The following is a 16,969-nucleotide window of genomic DNA, read 5'->3' as shown; positions in this document are numbered from 1 at the left end:
ACCGGCAGATATCTCAGAATAAATATGTAGTTTCGAGAGCTTTGGGGGTTTTTTTTTTCCCGTTACACGAAGCAATCAATCCCTTTAAAAGTATGCCCACACTATATTGTCTCTAACCGCATAGCCATACCGTATAACAATGTCCCTCCCCGGCCTGGAGCTCACGCAAACTCCCACCGGAGGTCGCAGCGCCCCTGCTCCACCAGTCCAGCATAGTCTACCGAGGGGATCGGAGTGGAGATTTGAAGTCGCATTTGGGCGAACAGTGAGGGTAAAAGTACGTAACTTAATTCCACAGAGCATCCTAATTATTTTATTTTCATATCTTCAAAAACCCTGACAAGAACGCCCCACCCCCCCCCAAAAAAAAACTACATTTAGCTCCTAGCAGGCACCGCAGAACTCTTCGGCACCGAACTGGCAGCCTCCCAAACATATACCTTCTCCGGAACAAAAGCCGCAATCTACACATGGCACGGCTGCACGCTGGAAGTGAGCGCGGGCGACCCCATCGCCATTGGCGGATTGGGCAGCGCACCCCCGCCGCCCGGCACCGGTAGCGGGGGCTGCCAGGTCGAATACGTGGCGGAGGAGACGCCCATGGCCGAGTATGTCAACATCCACGGCGCGCTGGAGACGATGCGCGAAGAGGCGAAGGCTAGCGGCCGCGAAGGGCCGCGCGTGCTCATCCTGGGACCGGAGGATGCGGGCAAGACGAGCCTCACGAAGATACTGACGGGCTACGCGACGAAGCGGGAGCGGCAGCCTGTTGTGGTCAACCTGGACCCGTCGGAGGGCATGCTGAGTGTCCCCGGTAGCTTGACGGCGACGGCGTTTCGATCTATGGTGGATGTGGAGGAAGGGTGGGGGAGTAGCCCCATGTCTGGCCCCAGTCCTATACCGGTGAAACTGCCGCTGGTGTATTTTTATGGGTTGCCGAGTCCGTTGGATGCGGAGGGGCAGGTGTATAAGCCCATTGTGTCGAGGTTGGCGTTGGCGGTTGCCGGGCGGTTGGCGGAGGATAGGGATGCGGGGGAGGCGGGGATTGTTATTGATACGCCTGGGGTTCTTAGCCAGGGGGGGAAGGGGGAGGATGTTATTCACCATATCGTTACTGAGTTTTCGAGTACGAGAAGTCCCGGCCTATTTTTCAACGTGTGGGGAATATATATATATATATATATATATACTAACAGATTGCAAATAGTCACAACAATCCTCGTACTAGGCTCTGAACGCCTCTACAGCTCCATGGTAAAACATTACGACAACAAACCCATCTCAACATCCACATCCACCACCTCCGCCGCTGCGGGAACAGCCACCCCGTCCACCCTCGATCGTATATCCGTCGTCAAAGTGACAAAATCCGGCGGCAGCGTTGACCGCGATGCCTCCTTCATGAAGTGCGTCCGCGACTCGCAAATCCGCTCTTACTTCTTCGGCAACCCCATCCCTTCCACCGCCTCTTCCGCCCTCTCCCTCTCTGCGACCTCCTCAGGAACAACAATCACCCTCTCCCCGCACGCGCAACAGCTCGACTTCGACGCTCTCTCCATATACACCATCACCGCCACGCTCGAGGACGATGACGACTACGACCCTTCCACCTTCGGTATGAATGACTCCTTCCTACCCGGCGGCATCAACGACCGTGACGACGATGAGAATCTACAAACACAGCAACAGCAACAGCAGCAACAACAACAACACCAGTACCAGGAAATCACAGACCACACAACAACCACCTCCCCCTTCCTCTCCTCCCCCACCACCGCCACCACCGCCACCACCACCACCACCACATCAACGACAGCGACATCACCATTCACTCACCCGTCCTCCATCCCTCTAAAAAAGCTGCCCCCCTCCACAACCTCCCCCGTCCCACTAGCGCTAGAAAACACCTTGCTAGCAGTAACACACGCAGCCCCCAACGCCCCGCTCCATGAGATCCGCGACGCGAGCGTCATGGGCTTTGTTTATGTGGCCGGCGTAGATGAGAAGAAGGCGAAGATTAGAGTGCTGGCGCCCGTTGGGGGGAGGGTGCCTAGTCGAGCTATGATATGGGGGAAGAGGTGGCCGGGGGAGTTGGTGGGGTTGGTTGGGTGATTTGGGGAGGGGGGTTTGGGTGAAGCGTGGGTTAAGGAAGTGGAGTGGAGATTTTAGCCATAGATACATAATGAATAAATGACAGTGGAGCTAGCTCTTCCTACCTCCCTGGTTACTCCCTCTACCGTTGCTAGACAGTAGATAATAGCATGCAAGTATTTAAGTACTAATGAACTTTCAAGCAGATACTCCGTAGTCCGTATATTTGGGTGGGGTGGAGGCGGGAGAAGACAAACTATGTTTCCTTCTTTTCCATTATTTAACTATTATTTTCTTCCTTTCTTTCTAAGTCAATAGATCGTGTCATCCTACGGATATCATGTCTTTTACTTATGAGTGGTGCTATTGATTCAGCAGCAACCTACTATGTCCTCTGCTACATATGCGTCACATATTTGAATAACGACTAAGACCGATGCTATCTCAGGACTGAATCCCATGGAGCGCAAGAATTCTACATAAACAATTTCAGGCACAGTAATTGAACATTGCAGTAATTTATACATTTCTTCTTCTTCTTCTTCTTCTTCTTCTTCTTCTCCTGTTGTACTATAATATACAGAATTCTTGGTCAACCGGCTCAGAAGGTCCTAGACAGATAGATAGAGAGGTAGTAGGGGGACTGATGAAAGGCCAAGAATCGATGAGGATAACATATTGCTGGGACGAATACAAATTGATAATGGATGCCGTGGTTACTTTGGTGTCAATATCAATATGGGGAAAACGCACAAAAAAAATAAAAAAAATAAAAAAGGGAGGCATCGAACGAATGGTTGATGTAGATGTACAGCGGGGGAAAAGTGCGATGAATGAACGGGAGTAGTTCACAATGTACAGGGTAAGGAAATGCGGGAATGACTGAGGCAAGGATGATACAGGTGTTGATGGGGGAAAAAAGAAAAAGGAAAAAAGGAAAAAAGGAAAAAAGCCCGGGCATCAGGAAATGTAGAAGAGGTATGAAATGACAAAACTTGAAAATGCTAGATGATAAATGAAGAATAGAGCGGTAGAGCGCGCGTGATGTATGAAACAGAGGTGCATATGGGGAAACGAAGGAAACAGTGGAAGCTATCCATCCAAAACCAAAGACGTCATAAGGAAAAGGAACAGAAACGAAAAAGCAATAGAGAAATCCAGATATCGAAGGAGAAAAGAAAAGTTATTCACTCCTCCTCCAATCTTCTGCATTCCACCTCAACTCTGCGTCCCTATCGTAACCCCTAGCCACATCATGTAGTAGCGCCTTCTTCCGTTCTCGGAACGTGATCTCCGCCTCATGCCTGCGCAGCGCAGCTGTGGCTAAGTATTTGAAGTCCCCATCCTGTACGGCCTCGCGGAACACGGTCCTCATACGCGGGCTGTACAGCTGACATGTATATTGCTGATCCCGGGGTCCAGGGACCATCTGCGGCGTTCGTGAAACCATCTTGCCAATGCCCGTGTGGGATCGATCGTAGACAACGTCATCATAGCAGTCCTCGCAGATGGTAAACTCGGGCAGGTTGGGGATATAATGCCATGGCCCTGCAGAAAAGTGGTCGCGGGGACAGTCGCGGATGCTGCTCTTGCGTCGAGCGTACCTGACAAATTCGCGCATGTCCAGTTGGCCGCGCGGAGCGGAGTAGCTGCGCGTTGCGGCTTCGTCTAGCAGATCGAGGTAGCGGACGAAGCGGGGGCTGTCGATGCGGAGGTCGCAAATGCGCTCTTGGACGAGTGGGCCGGAGCGGAATGCGTCGCGGAGTGAGGGCATGAGGATTTGCAGGTTACGGAAGCAGGCGGAGCACGCGCTGAAGTCGGTGATGTTGCGGCCTGTTTCGGGGTCCGCAAGGCGGTACCAAGACTGCACTGAGGGGTTACGGCCGCTGCATGGACGGCTTCCCGGTGGGGGAAGGGTAATGCGCTGGAGCAGCTCGAGGTGGTTGAGTTTCAGCTTCATTGTTTGGACCCAGGCGAGCCGTGCCCATGGTTGGCTAAGGGAGCAGCGGACTTTCGCATTGCGGTCTCTGGGAAGGCTGGGGATGAAAAGATGCCGGAACCGGGAGGCGCCAATCTGGCTCATGCAACAAGGGCAGATGTCCAAGTGTGTCATGCCCTTGATGGTGTACCAGTCCTGATGGCCAGCCATGGGAATGGATCGAGGGCAAGGGGCAAGGGCAACGACAGGGGGAGCGGCCGCGGGGCCTTGATGACGGCGCACTACTACGACCTGCGAGGGAACTGTTGAGCTTCGTGATCTGGACAGAAGATGCGATGGAGTCATGGCTGGAACGCTGTTGCGTTTTGACTGCTTGTCGCCACCCCTTCTAATAATCACCTCGTAACCTGAAGGCAACAAAGGCGGGGATAAGAAAGGCCCTCTTCGTCGGACCGGGGAGGAGTTCGTGGAAGCTCGAGAGTCATTATTCGTGGTTGGCAGTGCTGTCTTGGTTTTATCCAAGGCAGCGCGAGCGATTGGGCTGAGGCGGGAACCAGAAGGGCTAGGGGTATGTCGTCTTGGAGATTGAGATGGGCTTCTTGAGGTCAGTTTTAGTGGTGAGGTGACAGGAGATCCGGAATCAGAAGCTCTGCTGCGTGGTCCACCGTAGTTGCAGTTGATTTTGAGTGGCTGAGGATGGGCAAGATATGTGTAATCCTGTCTATAAGTAATGAAAGTGGGATCGTAGTTATCCATTGGCGTTTCATCTTCATAATATAGACTTGAACGGCGGGAAGTATGGATGTCTTCTGAATGTCCAAGGGAAGGCTCAAACTCATGCTTCAAGGCAGGTTCGGTGTCATGTTGTGGCAGTCTCCCATCGTCGGGAAGCTGAAAGTTCACCTTCTTCTTTTTCTTAACCGGTGAGGTGTTTTGGGGCGTTTCTGGGCCGTCTGAGCCACGGTGGGATGGACGTGTTTCATCATCACTGCAACATTCTGCTCGCCTGACGGGTGCGTTGTGGAGACCAAGCTTTTCGTCTCCCTCAGAGAAATGTCTGCTTAGGCCGGGCTTTTCTTGGAGTGAGTCTTGCGGGTGGCTGACTGGCCATCCATGAGGCTCAGGAACCTCCGGAATTCCAGAAAACCCATTGGGGTTGGACGCTTCATGGAGGAAGTAAGACGGGGCAGTGGCATTCGACCCCTGCTGTGTATCTGAAGCAGAACCATTGCTGGGAGGAGACTGAGCAGTTGTAAGGCCAATATTTCCGTTGGATGATTTGCTTCCGGCGTTTGGATTGATGGGGCTTCCACATGCGTCCGGGGGTGTTGAGCATGGAGTGACGATGTTGGACGGGAGTATAAGGGGATACTGATCTACAGTTCCCTTCGGAATCATTGTATCATTATTCAACATTGTGTCTAAGACAGACAAGCCTAGGAGTTCGCGGGATAGGGATTCGCATTCATCCTCAACGCTGGGTGAGGGAGGCCAGCGTCGGCCTAGGGAAACCGTGGAGGACATTATAGTTATATATCTTTGCAGAAAAGATGAAGAAAAGAAAGCAAGATCAGGTAGATGATATATAAGAAATAAAGATTATATATCAAATGTAATAATTGTCAGGGTGCATCCATTAATGGCGATGGTAAAATCCAAGGGGCTGGTTTGTTTCCTATAACTGGGCCTTCAGATCAGACAATGTCCATGGGAAATCCGGTGGCTCACGTAACTCACACGCAAAGGTAACAGCAACACAAAAAGAAAATTCACGACAGGATTTAAATATCCAGATGGTGGTAAGGTCCGAGCAGAAAGGGAATTTCGGAATATCCAGCATGGAGAACCAACCGTGGAATAGGGATAATGGCTATATCGAGGCAGGTTTAAGGATGAAGGGCATTTAGTGTCAAAGCTGCTTGTATCACATCTGATATTCCAGAAGCCGTACCGGGGATGGCCATATATAAGATTTATAGATCCAGAAATACTGATCCTGACCATGACAGTCGGGCATTGCTTAGAAGAGGAAAACAAGAAAAAAAGAAAAAGAAAAAGAGAAAAAAAATCTAAATTTGATACCGACTCTCGTTGGGCTTCAATAATGTTGATGAATCCGACCCTGTTATTTCTTCCCCTGGCCAGTAGAATACCGTAAAGGCTGCATAAGAGGCGGGCGGAGAGATGGGCAATCAATGCAGCGCATCACCAAGGACCGGACCCAGTAGGGGGCAACCATCCCTAGACAGATGATAGTCTCCGCACGTTCCAGTAGAATAAACGGGCGTTTCCCCAGACTCCATTCCCAAAGCGGCTGCGGAAAGGAGGCGAGCAACAGGCTTGCTGAATGGCATCGCCAAGTGCGTAGAATCGATACGATAGGGCCCCTGATCATGGCCTTGTTTCGAATCGCCTCTATCGTGCAGCAGAGATGACATCGTTGTGCTTACCATTAGGGTGTTTGACAGGTAATCACCAGCCGGGCGTCGCGTTGGAGAGTCCAGCGAAACAGCAGCGAAACAGCAGGATACGCTGCGCTGCGTACATGATTCCTGCAGTTGTCATTTGTGACTGGTCTGGGTGCTGTCGATTTGAGCGAATGAACGCAGTCAGTGCCTGGGAAAACCTTTTTTCCACGTTGAATATGTAACTATGGCAAGCAATCAACTATCAACTGGGTTTGAGGCATCGCCTCCTCGCCCACGATAGAGAATACGACTGGGCGGGTCCGAGGCGGCGTGCAGGACCTGTGCTGCAACAAAACATCATATTATTATTTAGCAAACGACAAGCTGCCGCCGTCAGTCCCTGGAATTGCCGTAGCGCTGAATGGTTGGACGCCCGGGCGAGGCGGTGTCTGAGAAGCTCGATGCTGGTGATGGCCACACACACCCGGATGCCCCCTGTAGTTAAATATTTATTGTTGTATTATTATTATTATTGTGCGGTGAATAACAATGGGGCAAAGGCATGCAATATTAATGCAGAATGCAGGGTTTGGTGAAAGCTCCAGTCGAGTTTTAGGGCGTTGATTGCGGCCTGACCTGATATTGTAAATATTTATGATATTTAATTAATTGATTAACATCTCGATTATCCCGCTGAAATATTTAGTTAAATAAATAGTTTAACTACAGATTGATGAAAATTGTGAAGGAAAAAAGCTGAATAAATAGCCGCGCTACAGCCTACAGAACATGGCAAGTTCTTGGGGCTCAATTGCAAGTATTTATCAATTCGCCAGATATTATTTAATAGTGAGGTAAATTCATATCATTAATATATCGACGTCTATAATAAAAATATTTAGCTGGGAAATCATCGGGCTGCCACCATCCCTCTCTTCTGCTCAGCCATCCCAATCACATAAATAAATACGGTGACAATCTCCAAGCAACCAAGCAAACAACACTCCCACCCCGCCCGCCATCCCGTGCCGCCGGCATGGAAGTCGTGTTTCGGTTCGTAGGTACGTGATAAATGTCCGAATGCCTGTGTCACTCACTCACAACTAACGACGTTCTCTGCAAGGGCTTTTTGTGTCAACTTCGCTTTATCTCCTGCAAAAGGTGGATTGGGTAGCAAACAACGGTCCAACGTTGCCCGACCGGCGGGGTCACCAATGAGATCTCCCCTATTATTGACATGAATTGCGGACTTGCATTGACGCCTTACAGAGATACCTTACAGCCTGGCGCACAGAAAAAGGAAAAGAGAAAAGAAAAGAAAATGAAAGCTGAACGGCACATGGGAATTGCGCTTGTGTTCCATGGCCTCACGCTCTTCCAACTACGTATATTGGCATTTTATATGGATTTTATATGGACAACATATTCACCGCCGTTAACTAACTTACACGATCAGAAGTCAATCTACACGGAATAACGAGAAATCTCAAGTACGACAATCAAACTTCCTGTCCTAGACCTACATGTCAACATGTCGCAACTTTGCCAAATTCTGTTTTCCCATATTTATGTTGAAAACACTGTTCATTATTGAATGAATACATCCTCTCTAGACTATACGGGAACAGCTCTACGAAAGGGCCTTCTCTATCTTTGAGAGTGCATGTTTGGTGGCCTTCGATTTCAAAGGTCGGGTCGGCTTTATGTTTGGTTTGTGCCATATTTCTTTCTTTTCGGTTTTACCATCTCATCTCGTCCCTTCAACCTTGATCTTGATATGTGAACAGTACATCAGGTCATCCAAAACGGATGTCGTGCAGCTCTGTTTATGATGATGCTTATTTCTTTTGAATAATGTGTAATACCTAGCGTGCATGTGTCGCCTCATTCTCACCTCACGGACCCCGCGCCTATTTTACCAGAAGCATAGCTAACTACCATTCAGCCCAAGAACTATTTCATATCGATCCTCTTCCAAAATCTGAACTACTGAGTATCACTTCTATGAGAACTCTCCTCACTTTCGGGAACGTTACACATGAACCATGATATGATATGCCCTACCTCGACGTCAAATGTCTCCTGCATGAACTGGACTTGCGGCTACTGACTGGTAACTATTCCGCTCTGATGCACCCTTGGCTTTGAACCGTGCATCCAATTATTTGCGACGCAAAAACAACTTCATAGCTTCTGGACCGCAAATAAAAGATAATAAAGAATAAGGCATCAGAAAGGGCGGTGAGCCACAAGGAGGACTGACCGAGAATAGAAAAAACCTCCCTTTTGAGATGAACGCTGGCTGCTGACAGATTCATCACTCTCAGGCCATCATCATCATCTTCAATCTGAAGATCCCCCCTTTGGAGGGTGGTTTGTTTCCAAACCACCCTTTCCAACAGGACCAGACCAACTGTTGTAACCCACTCATTACATAGCAGGCCTTCTACAACAACCGCTACAGTTTGCTGAGCCCCGGCCTTCGCGAGCCTGGAGGCCTGTTTTTCAGGACACCCGAGATTCTTCCATCATGAACCTTTTCTCAGAACAGCCATGCCGCTCAAGGAGCTTTTCACATGCCCGTCTCTATCTTACTTTTTAGTCCTTTATGCAATCTAACCTTTACGTGCGTGTTCAGGCCTAGCTATACCCCCTATCAGCCAACGGCTTCTGTGCTGTGCATGTTTCGAAGCGTTGGCCCCGACGCGCGGCAAGCGGGTATAGAAGGATAGATTTGGAAATCGCGGTTTACGAGGGTCTTCTAGGAAGGTCTAGAGGAGACGGAACGGCAGGACATTTCTGTTTAACAAAGGGACTCGGGCATGTGGGTTGGGTTGTATCTATATCCTCCGCCAACGGGAAGCGTGGAGACAATCTCTATGTCCTGTGTGTGGGCGGGAAGTTTCAATCCTTTTGACTTAATATATAGCTCTGTACATTCTTTACGAACTTTCTTATAGTAGTTAATTATTATTATGAGAAGCTAGTTGCTACATGGCTTTTTATAGGGAGCTTCCATACCGGAAAAACGTAGTGACACCGTTGCTGAATCATAAATCTTAATATAATAATGAATAAGCTGTGGAATCATTGTAAACAAGTTATGAACAGAAAAAAATCATCATTATATTGACAATATCACCAATTTCTATCTATATAATCACTATTTCTAAAAAACATCTCATTTACTGATATCATTTTCTATTGAAAATCTGTCATATCTCTCTGTAATTTCTTCTGAATTTTTCAAATCATCTCTCTTTTACTGTTATTATTTCTCATCATTTTCACATCAGTATTTATTTCAGAAATTTTATAACTCAGAATTGAATCTTTTGAAGTTTGCTGAGAGATATTATTAACTGTTATACATTATTTAAAAGAGAGAATTTAAAAGTGATCAGAAGTTATATATTTACTTATTTATATTATTATTAATTTCTATATAAATCAGAAAATCATTTCACTGATCTTAATTTATATTTTCACTGAGAATGTTAAGAGTTTTAAAGCTGCTTATAGTCAGAGAATCAACTAAAGTTAGAATATTAAAGAAGAAAAAGAGAAAATCAGTTATAGTTAAATTAACTAACAGAATTATGAATTTCATATTTAATTTTATTTTATCTGATTTCATATATTTTTTGATATGAATCTCACTGAAACTAATTATTAAAAAAATATGTAAAGTAACTATTAATCAGATCTTAAAATAAGACTATAACTTAAAAAAGTTAAAAAAGTTATTTTATTTTATTTTATTTAATTTCATTCTTAGTATAAAGTTACTATTTTTAGAGATTTTAAAGTTTTTTTGAACTATTTTTAATTATACTTAAATAAGATTTAAAGTTATTTAAAGTAATAAAATAAATTTAAAATTAAGAAGTGAAAATTATAGTATATATTATCTACAGTATATACTAATTATTATATATATAATGTAAGAAATTCTGCGTCTTATGAATTCTTTACCTTTATTTCTATCTCTTATATATAGTTCAGAAGAATGTTGTAAGAAATCCCGCTTCTTATGAATTATTTACCTCTATTTCTATCTCTTATATAATTAATAGAGTTAGTGACTCTTGACTATATACAACTATATAGACTGAAGTTCACAACTACTATTTATAACTCAGTTTAAATACTATTATATATTTAACTTCTATATTTATCTTTCTATTATGAATACTTCTAGTAGCTATCAGTATATATTATATCAAGCTGTAAATATCTGAATAATTATCTGTAAGTACTTATTCTTATATTTCAAGCTCTGTCAGTCAGCAACTGTCTATTATAACTAGTTACTAGACTGACTACTGAGATTATGAATTTCATATTTAATTTCATTGATCTTATACATTTCTTGATATGTGTAAGAGGCTTACACTGAATAGATCAGTATAATATATAGATTTTATAATACAAAGTGAAAAATGTTAAAGAAGAAAAAGAAAGAGAAAGTATAAAAATTAGTGATTAAAGTGAATATTTATATATATACATAATAATGTATATAATGAAGCTTCAAGACAGAAGAATAGAAATTCTATGAGTTTTTATATACACAGTGAAGCTTCAGAGTAAAAGAGTAGAAATTTTATAAGATTTTCAGCTGAGAATCAGCAATTGAGAATGACTGAGAATTGAAGCTTTTAACAGAATCTATGAAGTGTAATGAAATAGTCTATATAATTAATCAGATATAGTTTATTATATTAACTCTCTCTTTTCAGAAGTAATATAGAGTTATGAGTGTATAGTTCTCATCAGTCAAGAACTGCTGTCTTGAATAACACAGAGCTCAGAGTTCAGATCAGATGATCTTAGCTAACTTATATCACAAGATATTATCAGCTGCAGCTATGAGATCTCTTATTAAGAATATCTTCAATCTCTCATTCAAGTTTATTATCTTCTTCTATGATCTCTGATGACTGTTAGTTAAAAGTCAGTTGAGAAGAGAATGAATTGATGACAGTACAGTGAAGTAAGCTTGTATAAAAGTTATTATAAATCTCTGATAATATATTAAGATAGTAGTTATAACTGTTTAGAACTTCTATCACTTTATACTTAATATAGTGATAATTCAGTGTATGAGATGAGTGTGTAATCTATATATTCTTAAGATTCAATTATATCATATCTTCTATCTTATATTACTCAGCAGAGTCTCAGTGAATATTAATTCAGTTCTCTTAATCTTATTTAGTACTTGTTATAGAGATCTCTGCTTAGTTATAAGTATCTTGAAACTTTGTTACTATATTATCAGTGATCTGAATCAGACTGTGAGAGTTCAGTGTAAACTGTGTAATTTCTAGAAGATCTAATACTTTTATATAATAACTATGTATAAGAAAGAACAGACTTACATCTATTAAAATAGCATCTTAGCTATTAATAATAACTTCAGTATTTAGAAGAAGATCATGTCAGTCATTTTATAAATAGTTGTAGAACTTATGAAAATAATTCTTTACTATCTGAATTATTCATTCTGATGTATTATTAGTCTTAGAGTAATAAGTAGTTAATAAACAGTATATAATCTTGAGAACTTAACAGATTCTTATTTAGAGAGTACTCATGAATTAATAATCTTAATCTGATACTATAGATCTCAGTAATTCATATATTCAGTAGAATGAGCTCTGTAGAAAGACTTCAGTAACTTATTTAATATCAATCTTATTATAAGATTCTAATATAAGATGTTTACTTAATTAGTTAATAATAATCAGAATATTCTTGTAATTCTTACTCTCAGAGAGATTAATAGTGAAGTTAATTACTATATCTCACTAGATTCTATCAGAGATATTAAGTGATTTCAGCAGATCTTTTCTATGATTCTTTTATAAGATAATAGAAGAATAATAGTTACAGTTTCAGATAAAGTATCTGATGCTATTTAATATCTCAGATCAGTAGAATTCTTAAGAGATTATTTAATTCAGTTATTCATAACTCAGATCATCAGTTATACATGAATTATACATCTTTTATATTATTCAGATATAGAGAGATTCAGAATGAGAAACTCAGCATCATTTACAGAATTATAGAGTGTTATTATTATTAATTAAGTATTCTGAGATATCAGTTCTTATATATAGTTCTGATGAGAATCAGAGCGCTTCTTAACATACTGCTTCAGTAAGCATTTGAAGAAGTTTATCAGTTTGAGCTGTTATATATTACAATTCATCTAGTGTAGGTTCAGAAGAAGTTGAGATATCAGCATCAGTATCAGTTTGAAAAGAAGATGTTCTAATCAGAGTAGTATATATAATGTCATGAATAGTCTTATTATAATCAACTAGTATTTTCAGATCTAAGAGCTGATGCTCTTAGTTTATTCAGTGAGTGTCTGTTATATTAAATAGTATATCTTACTCTTATTATAAGAAAGTATCTGTCATTGAGTTCTGACTGCTGAGATGATAGTGTATTATGAATTGAAAACAGCTTAATAACTCAGATTATCACATCTGTTATTCAGTAAGCTTACAGATAATAGTAAAGTGTTTAAAATTCTTATAATCTGTAATTATCTTAAATTTAAAGACACTTCAGAGCTCAGAGTCTTATTCTTCTAGATAGTATACTATTATAAGAAGTTTCTTATCATAGATCTCATAGTTGTATTCAGTGAGACTTAACTTCTTAGATATGAAGATGTATAATTATAAGATAACTTTATTATCATATTATAATATAGCTTCTTCTGTGATATAGTCAGAGAAATCAGCTTCAATAACTATCTTATAATCAGAATTAAATATTATTAGTAGAAAGATATTAATGAATATCTTTTTCATCTGTGTAAATACAGCTTCAGTATTCACTAATCATTGAAATACTGAGTTCTTTTTAATAAGTTCTATAAGTGATCTCATAATATCTGAGAAGTTTTGTATAAATCACTGATAGAAGTTAGCAAATCTGATAAAGCTTTATATACTCTTCACAGTATATGAAGCTTCTCATTCAAGAATAACAGAGATCTTCTCAGAATTTATTTAAATACTATTATCAGCTTCTATGATAAAATCTAGATAATTTATACTTTTAACTTTGAAATCACACTTATTAATATCTATTGATAGCTCTGTTTCTTGTAATTATTATAATATTTTTCACATATATTTTTCATATTTCTTTCTGAATTCATCAGTGAAGATGATAATGTTATTCAGATATACAGATACAAACTTATTAAGAAAATCTCAGAGTGCTCAGTTAATATACTTCTGAAATATACTAGAGATGTTAGTCAGTTCAAAGAATGTAACTACTTATTCAAAGAGATTATAATATATTTAGAATACTGTAAGTCATTTATCTTCTTCAGTAATACAAATCTTATAAAATTCAGTGATAATATCTAGTTTTATAAATTATTAAACTTATCTGATACATGCTAGAGTTTCATTAATAAGAGATAAGAGATAATGATCTTTCTTTATCAATCTGTTCAGATCTTGATAGTTTACACAGAATTGAAGTTCTTTATCTGATTTCTTTATAAAGAGAATAGAAGCTGCAGTGAAAGAGTTACTAATATATGTGAATTTCTTATTCAACAGATTATTAAGTGTCTTCTGAAGAAGAAGAAGTTCATCTTAAGATATATTATAAAGAGAGTCTTATAATGATTCAGAGTTCTTATCATTCTTCTTTTCTAACTTAATACTATGATTCACTTCTGAGTCTTGTAAGAGAGGTATATTTGTAATATTATTTTATTAAAAGATATCTAGGTATTTGTAATATTATTGAGAGAGTTTTGTATGAGAATCTGTTATTGTAATACAGAATAACTTCTCTAGAGCTTTCTTAATATTGATCAGACTGATGAAATAGATTGCTATATAATTCTGCTATCAGTGACTTTGTCAGCAGTCTTATTAATAACTTCTTTTTCAGAGTATTTTATAAGTGTTGACAGAGATCTGTGTAAGATTCATAGTCTTGTGAATATCATCTTCATGAATTCTATTATTATTAGAGAATATTAAGCTTCTGTTTTAAGCATTTAATAAGATGTCTTATTCACATAGTCAGACAAGTTCTAGCATAAGATTATAGTCAAGATTATCAACTTTGTATGTATAAGCATCTTTATATTGATATTCTCTGATATCTATGTTTAGTTTCATCATGTAACAGGTGTGAATGTCTTTTAAATCATCAAATTCTGTGAGAAGTCAGAGTTTTGATAAGAGAATATGCTGGAGATTATAACATCTTATAACTGAAGATTTAATCATTGTATAATAGCATAGATCACTGTCTATTATAGCTTTTATATTATATATATTATCAATTACAGTAGATACAAGAATTAGATTTATTATCATTTTCTCTTCAAATTATTGTTGTTCAATCTCTTCAAGCTTCTGTTTACAAATTTGAACAGAAGTTAATCTTTTCTCTATTTCATCAGAGTGTTCTTATAGTTATCTTTCAAATCTTTCTCTAATGTAATGTGATTGATGTGAACTGCTAACATTGATCTTTCTTTTAAATGAGAAGGCACATAGACTGATCAGTAGTTAAAAGTAATATATTTTGATTAGTTACAATTGATGCATATTTCTTATTAACATTGATCAGTGACTTCTTTAGAAGTAATCTCGGAAACTCAGAAGTCTGTTCAGACAGCAGAGACTCTTGCTTATATATAAATATTTAAGTCTACTCAGTTCATAGTATCTGCATCATTGTTGTTATTCTTCAGTGCAGATGTATAAGTGACTGAGATGTAATATTTTCTATCACTATTCTGTATACTCTTAAGCTTGATAAAAAAGTCATTCAGTATTCAGAGTTATATACAGAAGTCTTCATAAGTTAAGTCTTTATTAACACTTATAAGAGTCTGTCAGAGTTTAAAAGTTAATATCTTCTTAAGCATACTAATCTTTATTCAATTCTCTCAAGATTAATCACCTGCTTCTAGAATCTTGATGTTGAAGTCAGAAATAAATATTATAAGAGAAGTGTTTATCTGTCAGATACTCTGTAATCAATCTAATACTTTCTGTTGCATAGCAGTGTCTCAGAACAGAATATCAAGATATTTAATAATATTATCAGATGTCTATAACTAGACTGACCACTGAAATCATGAATTTCACATTTGATTTCATTTGATCTGATTCGATACATTTCTTGACGTGAATCCCGCTGGGACTGGCTATCAAAAAAACATGTAAAGTGACTATATATCAGATCTTAAAATGAAACCATGACTTGAAAAAAATGAGAAAGTGATTTCATTTGATTTCATTTAGTCTTATTCTTGACTTAAAGTGACTATTTTTAGACATTTTAAGGTTTTTTTTAGACTATTTTTAATTTTTTAAAAAGTAACACTTTTTGATAATACTCAAATGAGATTTAAAGTCATTTAAAGCAATAAAAATAATTTAAATTGAGAAGTAGAAATCATGATCTCATTTGAAAAATGTGATAAGAGTAGACAGTAAGTCTCACTGAGACAGTATGAGACTACTATCTAATGTTAAAACTGTGTAATGAGATCAGTTGAATTGATAATGAGACTATTAAAAAATCTGGTTCTGGTCTCAGACACAGTCACACGGTCAGTCTATCTATAACACTGATTTACAAGCTTTCATTCATGAATAAAACTTCTATCTCATGCAATTCTTTAATTATCTGTTAATATACTAATCTTGATTAATTAAGAAACTGATGACATCTTCATCTACACTTAGTTTCACAAGCATTTTCAATCTTTATAATAAATAGAGAGTGAGATCAGAAGTATTGAAATATATAAGAGTATCTAAGTATTTCTTCAGTGTTCATATTGTATTTATATTCAATTCTATCAGTGTTGAAATTGTCTGTGCAGAGATTTCTTATTGAGATAATCATTGAATCTTCTTATATTGATATTATTAAGTCATATACATATCATCTATTTATTATTATTGTAATTTCAACATTGCTCAGAGTCACTGTGATACTATATCTATACTTATATTCAAGAGTTCTCTCATGTTATCATTAGATATCATTATATTATTTATTAAATGTGTGATAACTATGAAATCAGAAGAAGTGTAATTATATAAATATCTTATACATCTAGAGTGTCAGAACTCTCAGATCTTTTACTGATATTCTTTTATAAAATCTTATTACAGAGTCAGAGTAACTGATGAGTAAGCTTCTATTTAAAGACTCAGTATTCACTTAACTGATTGATTATTTCTCTATTTTATATATATTATTATATGTTCAGATATCTTCTCAATGAATAATTATTTCTAATAAGAAGATAATAAACATTTTTCAAGTGTAAGAGATCTACACTAAATAGATCAGTATAATATATAGATCTTATAATACAAAGTGAAAAATGTTAAAGAAGGAAAAGAAAGAGAAAGTGTGATAATCAGTAATTAAAGTGAATATTTATATATATATATAATGATATATGCAGTGAAGCTTTGAGGTGAAAGAATAGAAATTTCATGAGTTT

General features: G+C 38.9%; 3 protein-coding genes across 3 annotated transcripts; 1 reads left to right on the top strand and 2 right to left on the bottom strand.

The window, feature by feature from the left end:
• The first annotated feature begins 1 nt into the window (after nt 1).
• BDCG_04048 (mRNA cleavage factor complex II protein Clp1) lies at nt 2–2,617 on the top strand. Its single transcript, XM_045419722.1, has 3 exons — nt 2–277; nt 382–1,126; nt 1,208–2,617. The coding sequence occupies exons 1-3, from the start codon at nt 140–142 to the stop codon at nt 2,110–2,112; spliced, it is 1,788 nt and encodes a 595-aa protein (XP_045275957.1). The 5' UTR covers nt 2–139; the 3' UTR covers nt 2,113–2,617.
• A 657-nt stretch (nt 2,618–3,274) lies between these two features.
• BDCG_04047 (uncharacterized protein) lies at nt 3,275–5,554 on the bottom strand (the record flags this gene model as incomplete). The annotated part of the gene is made up of 1 exon (XM_045419721.1): nt 3,275–5,554. One exon carries the CDS (start codon nt 5,552–5,554, stop codon nt 3,275–3,277), a length of 2,280 nt encoding a protein of 759 aa, XP_045275956.1.
• A 668-nt stretch (nt 5,555–6,222) lies between these two features.
• Nucleotides 6,223–6,468, bottom strand: BDCG_04046 (uncharacterized protein; the record flags this gene model as incomplete). Its single annotated transcript, XM_045419720.1, has 1 exon — nt 6,223–6,468. One exon carries the CDS (start codon nt 6,466–6,468, stop codon nt 6,223–6,225), a length of 246 nt encoding a protein of 81 aa, XP_045275955.1.
• Nucleotides 6,469–16,969: the final 10,501 nt, after the last annotated feature.

This window comes from Blastomyces dermatitidis (assembly GCF_000003525.1).
Source record: "Blastomyces dermatitidis ER-3 genomic scaffold supercont1.4, whole genome shotgun sequence".
Lineage (NCBI taxonomy): Eukaryota > Fungi > Ascomycota > Eurotiomycetes > Onygenales > Ajellomycetaceae > Blastomyces > Blastomyces dermatitidis.
The sequence above is the reverse complement of the archived record's forward strand: the minus strand, read 5'-3'. Positions and strand labels throughout refer to the sequence as shown.

Bases quoted from the DNA above. Each gene is read 5' to 3' on its own strand.
- BDCG_04048 (XM_045419722.1), top strand. From the start codon at position 140: ATGTCCCTCCCCGGCCTGGAGCTCACGCAAACTCCCACCGGAGGTCGC. The intron at 278-381 runs GTACGTAACTTA...AACTACATTTAG, and splicing joins GGCGAACAGTGAGGGTAAAA to CTCCTAGCAGGCACCGCAGA. The intron at 1,127-1,207 runs GTACGAGAAGTC...GATTGCAAATAG, and splicing joins TATCGTTACTGAGTTTTCGA to TCACAACAATCCTCGTACTA.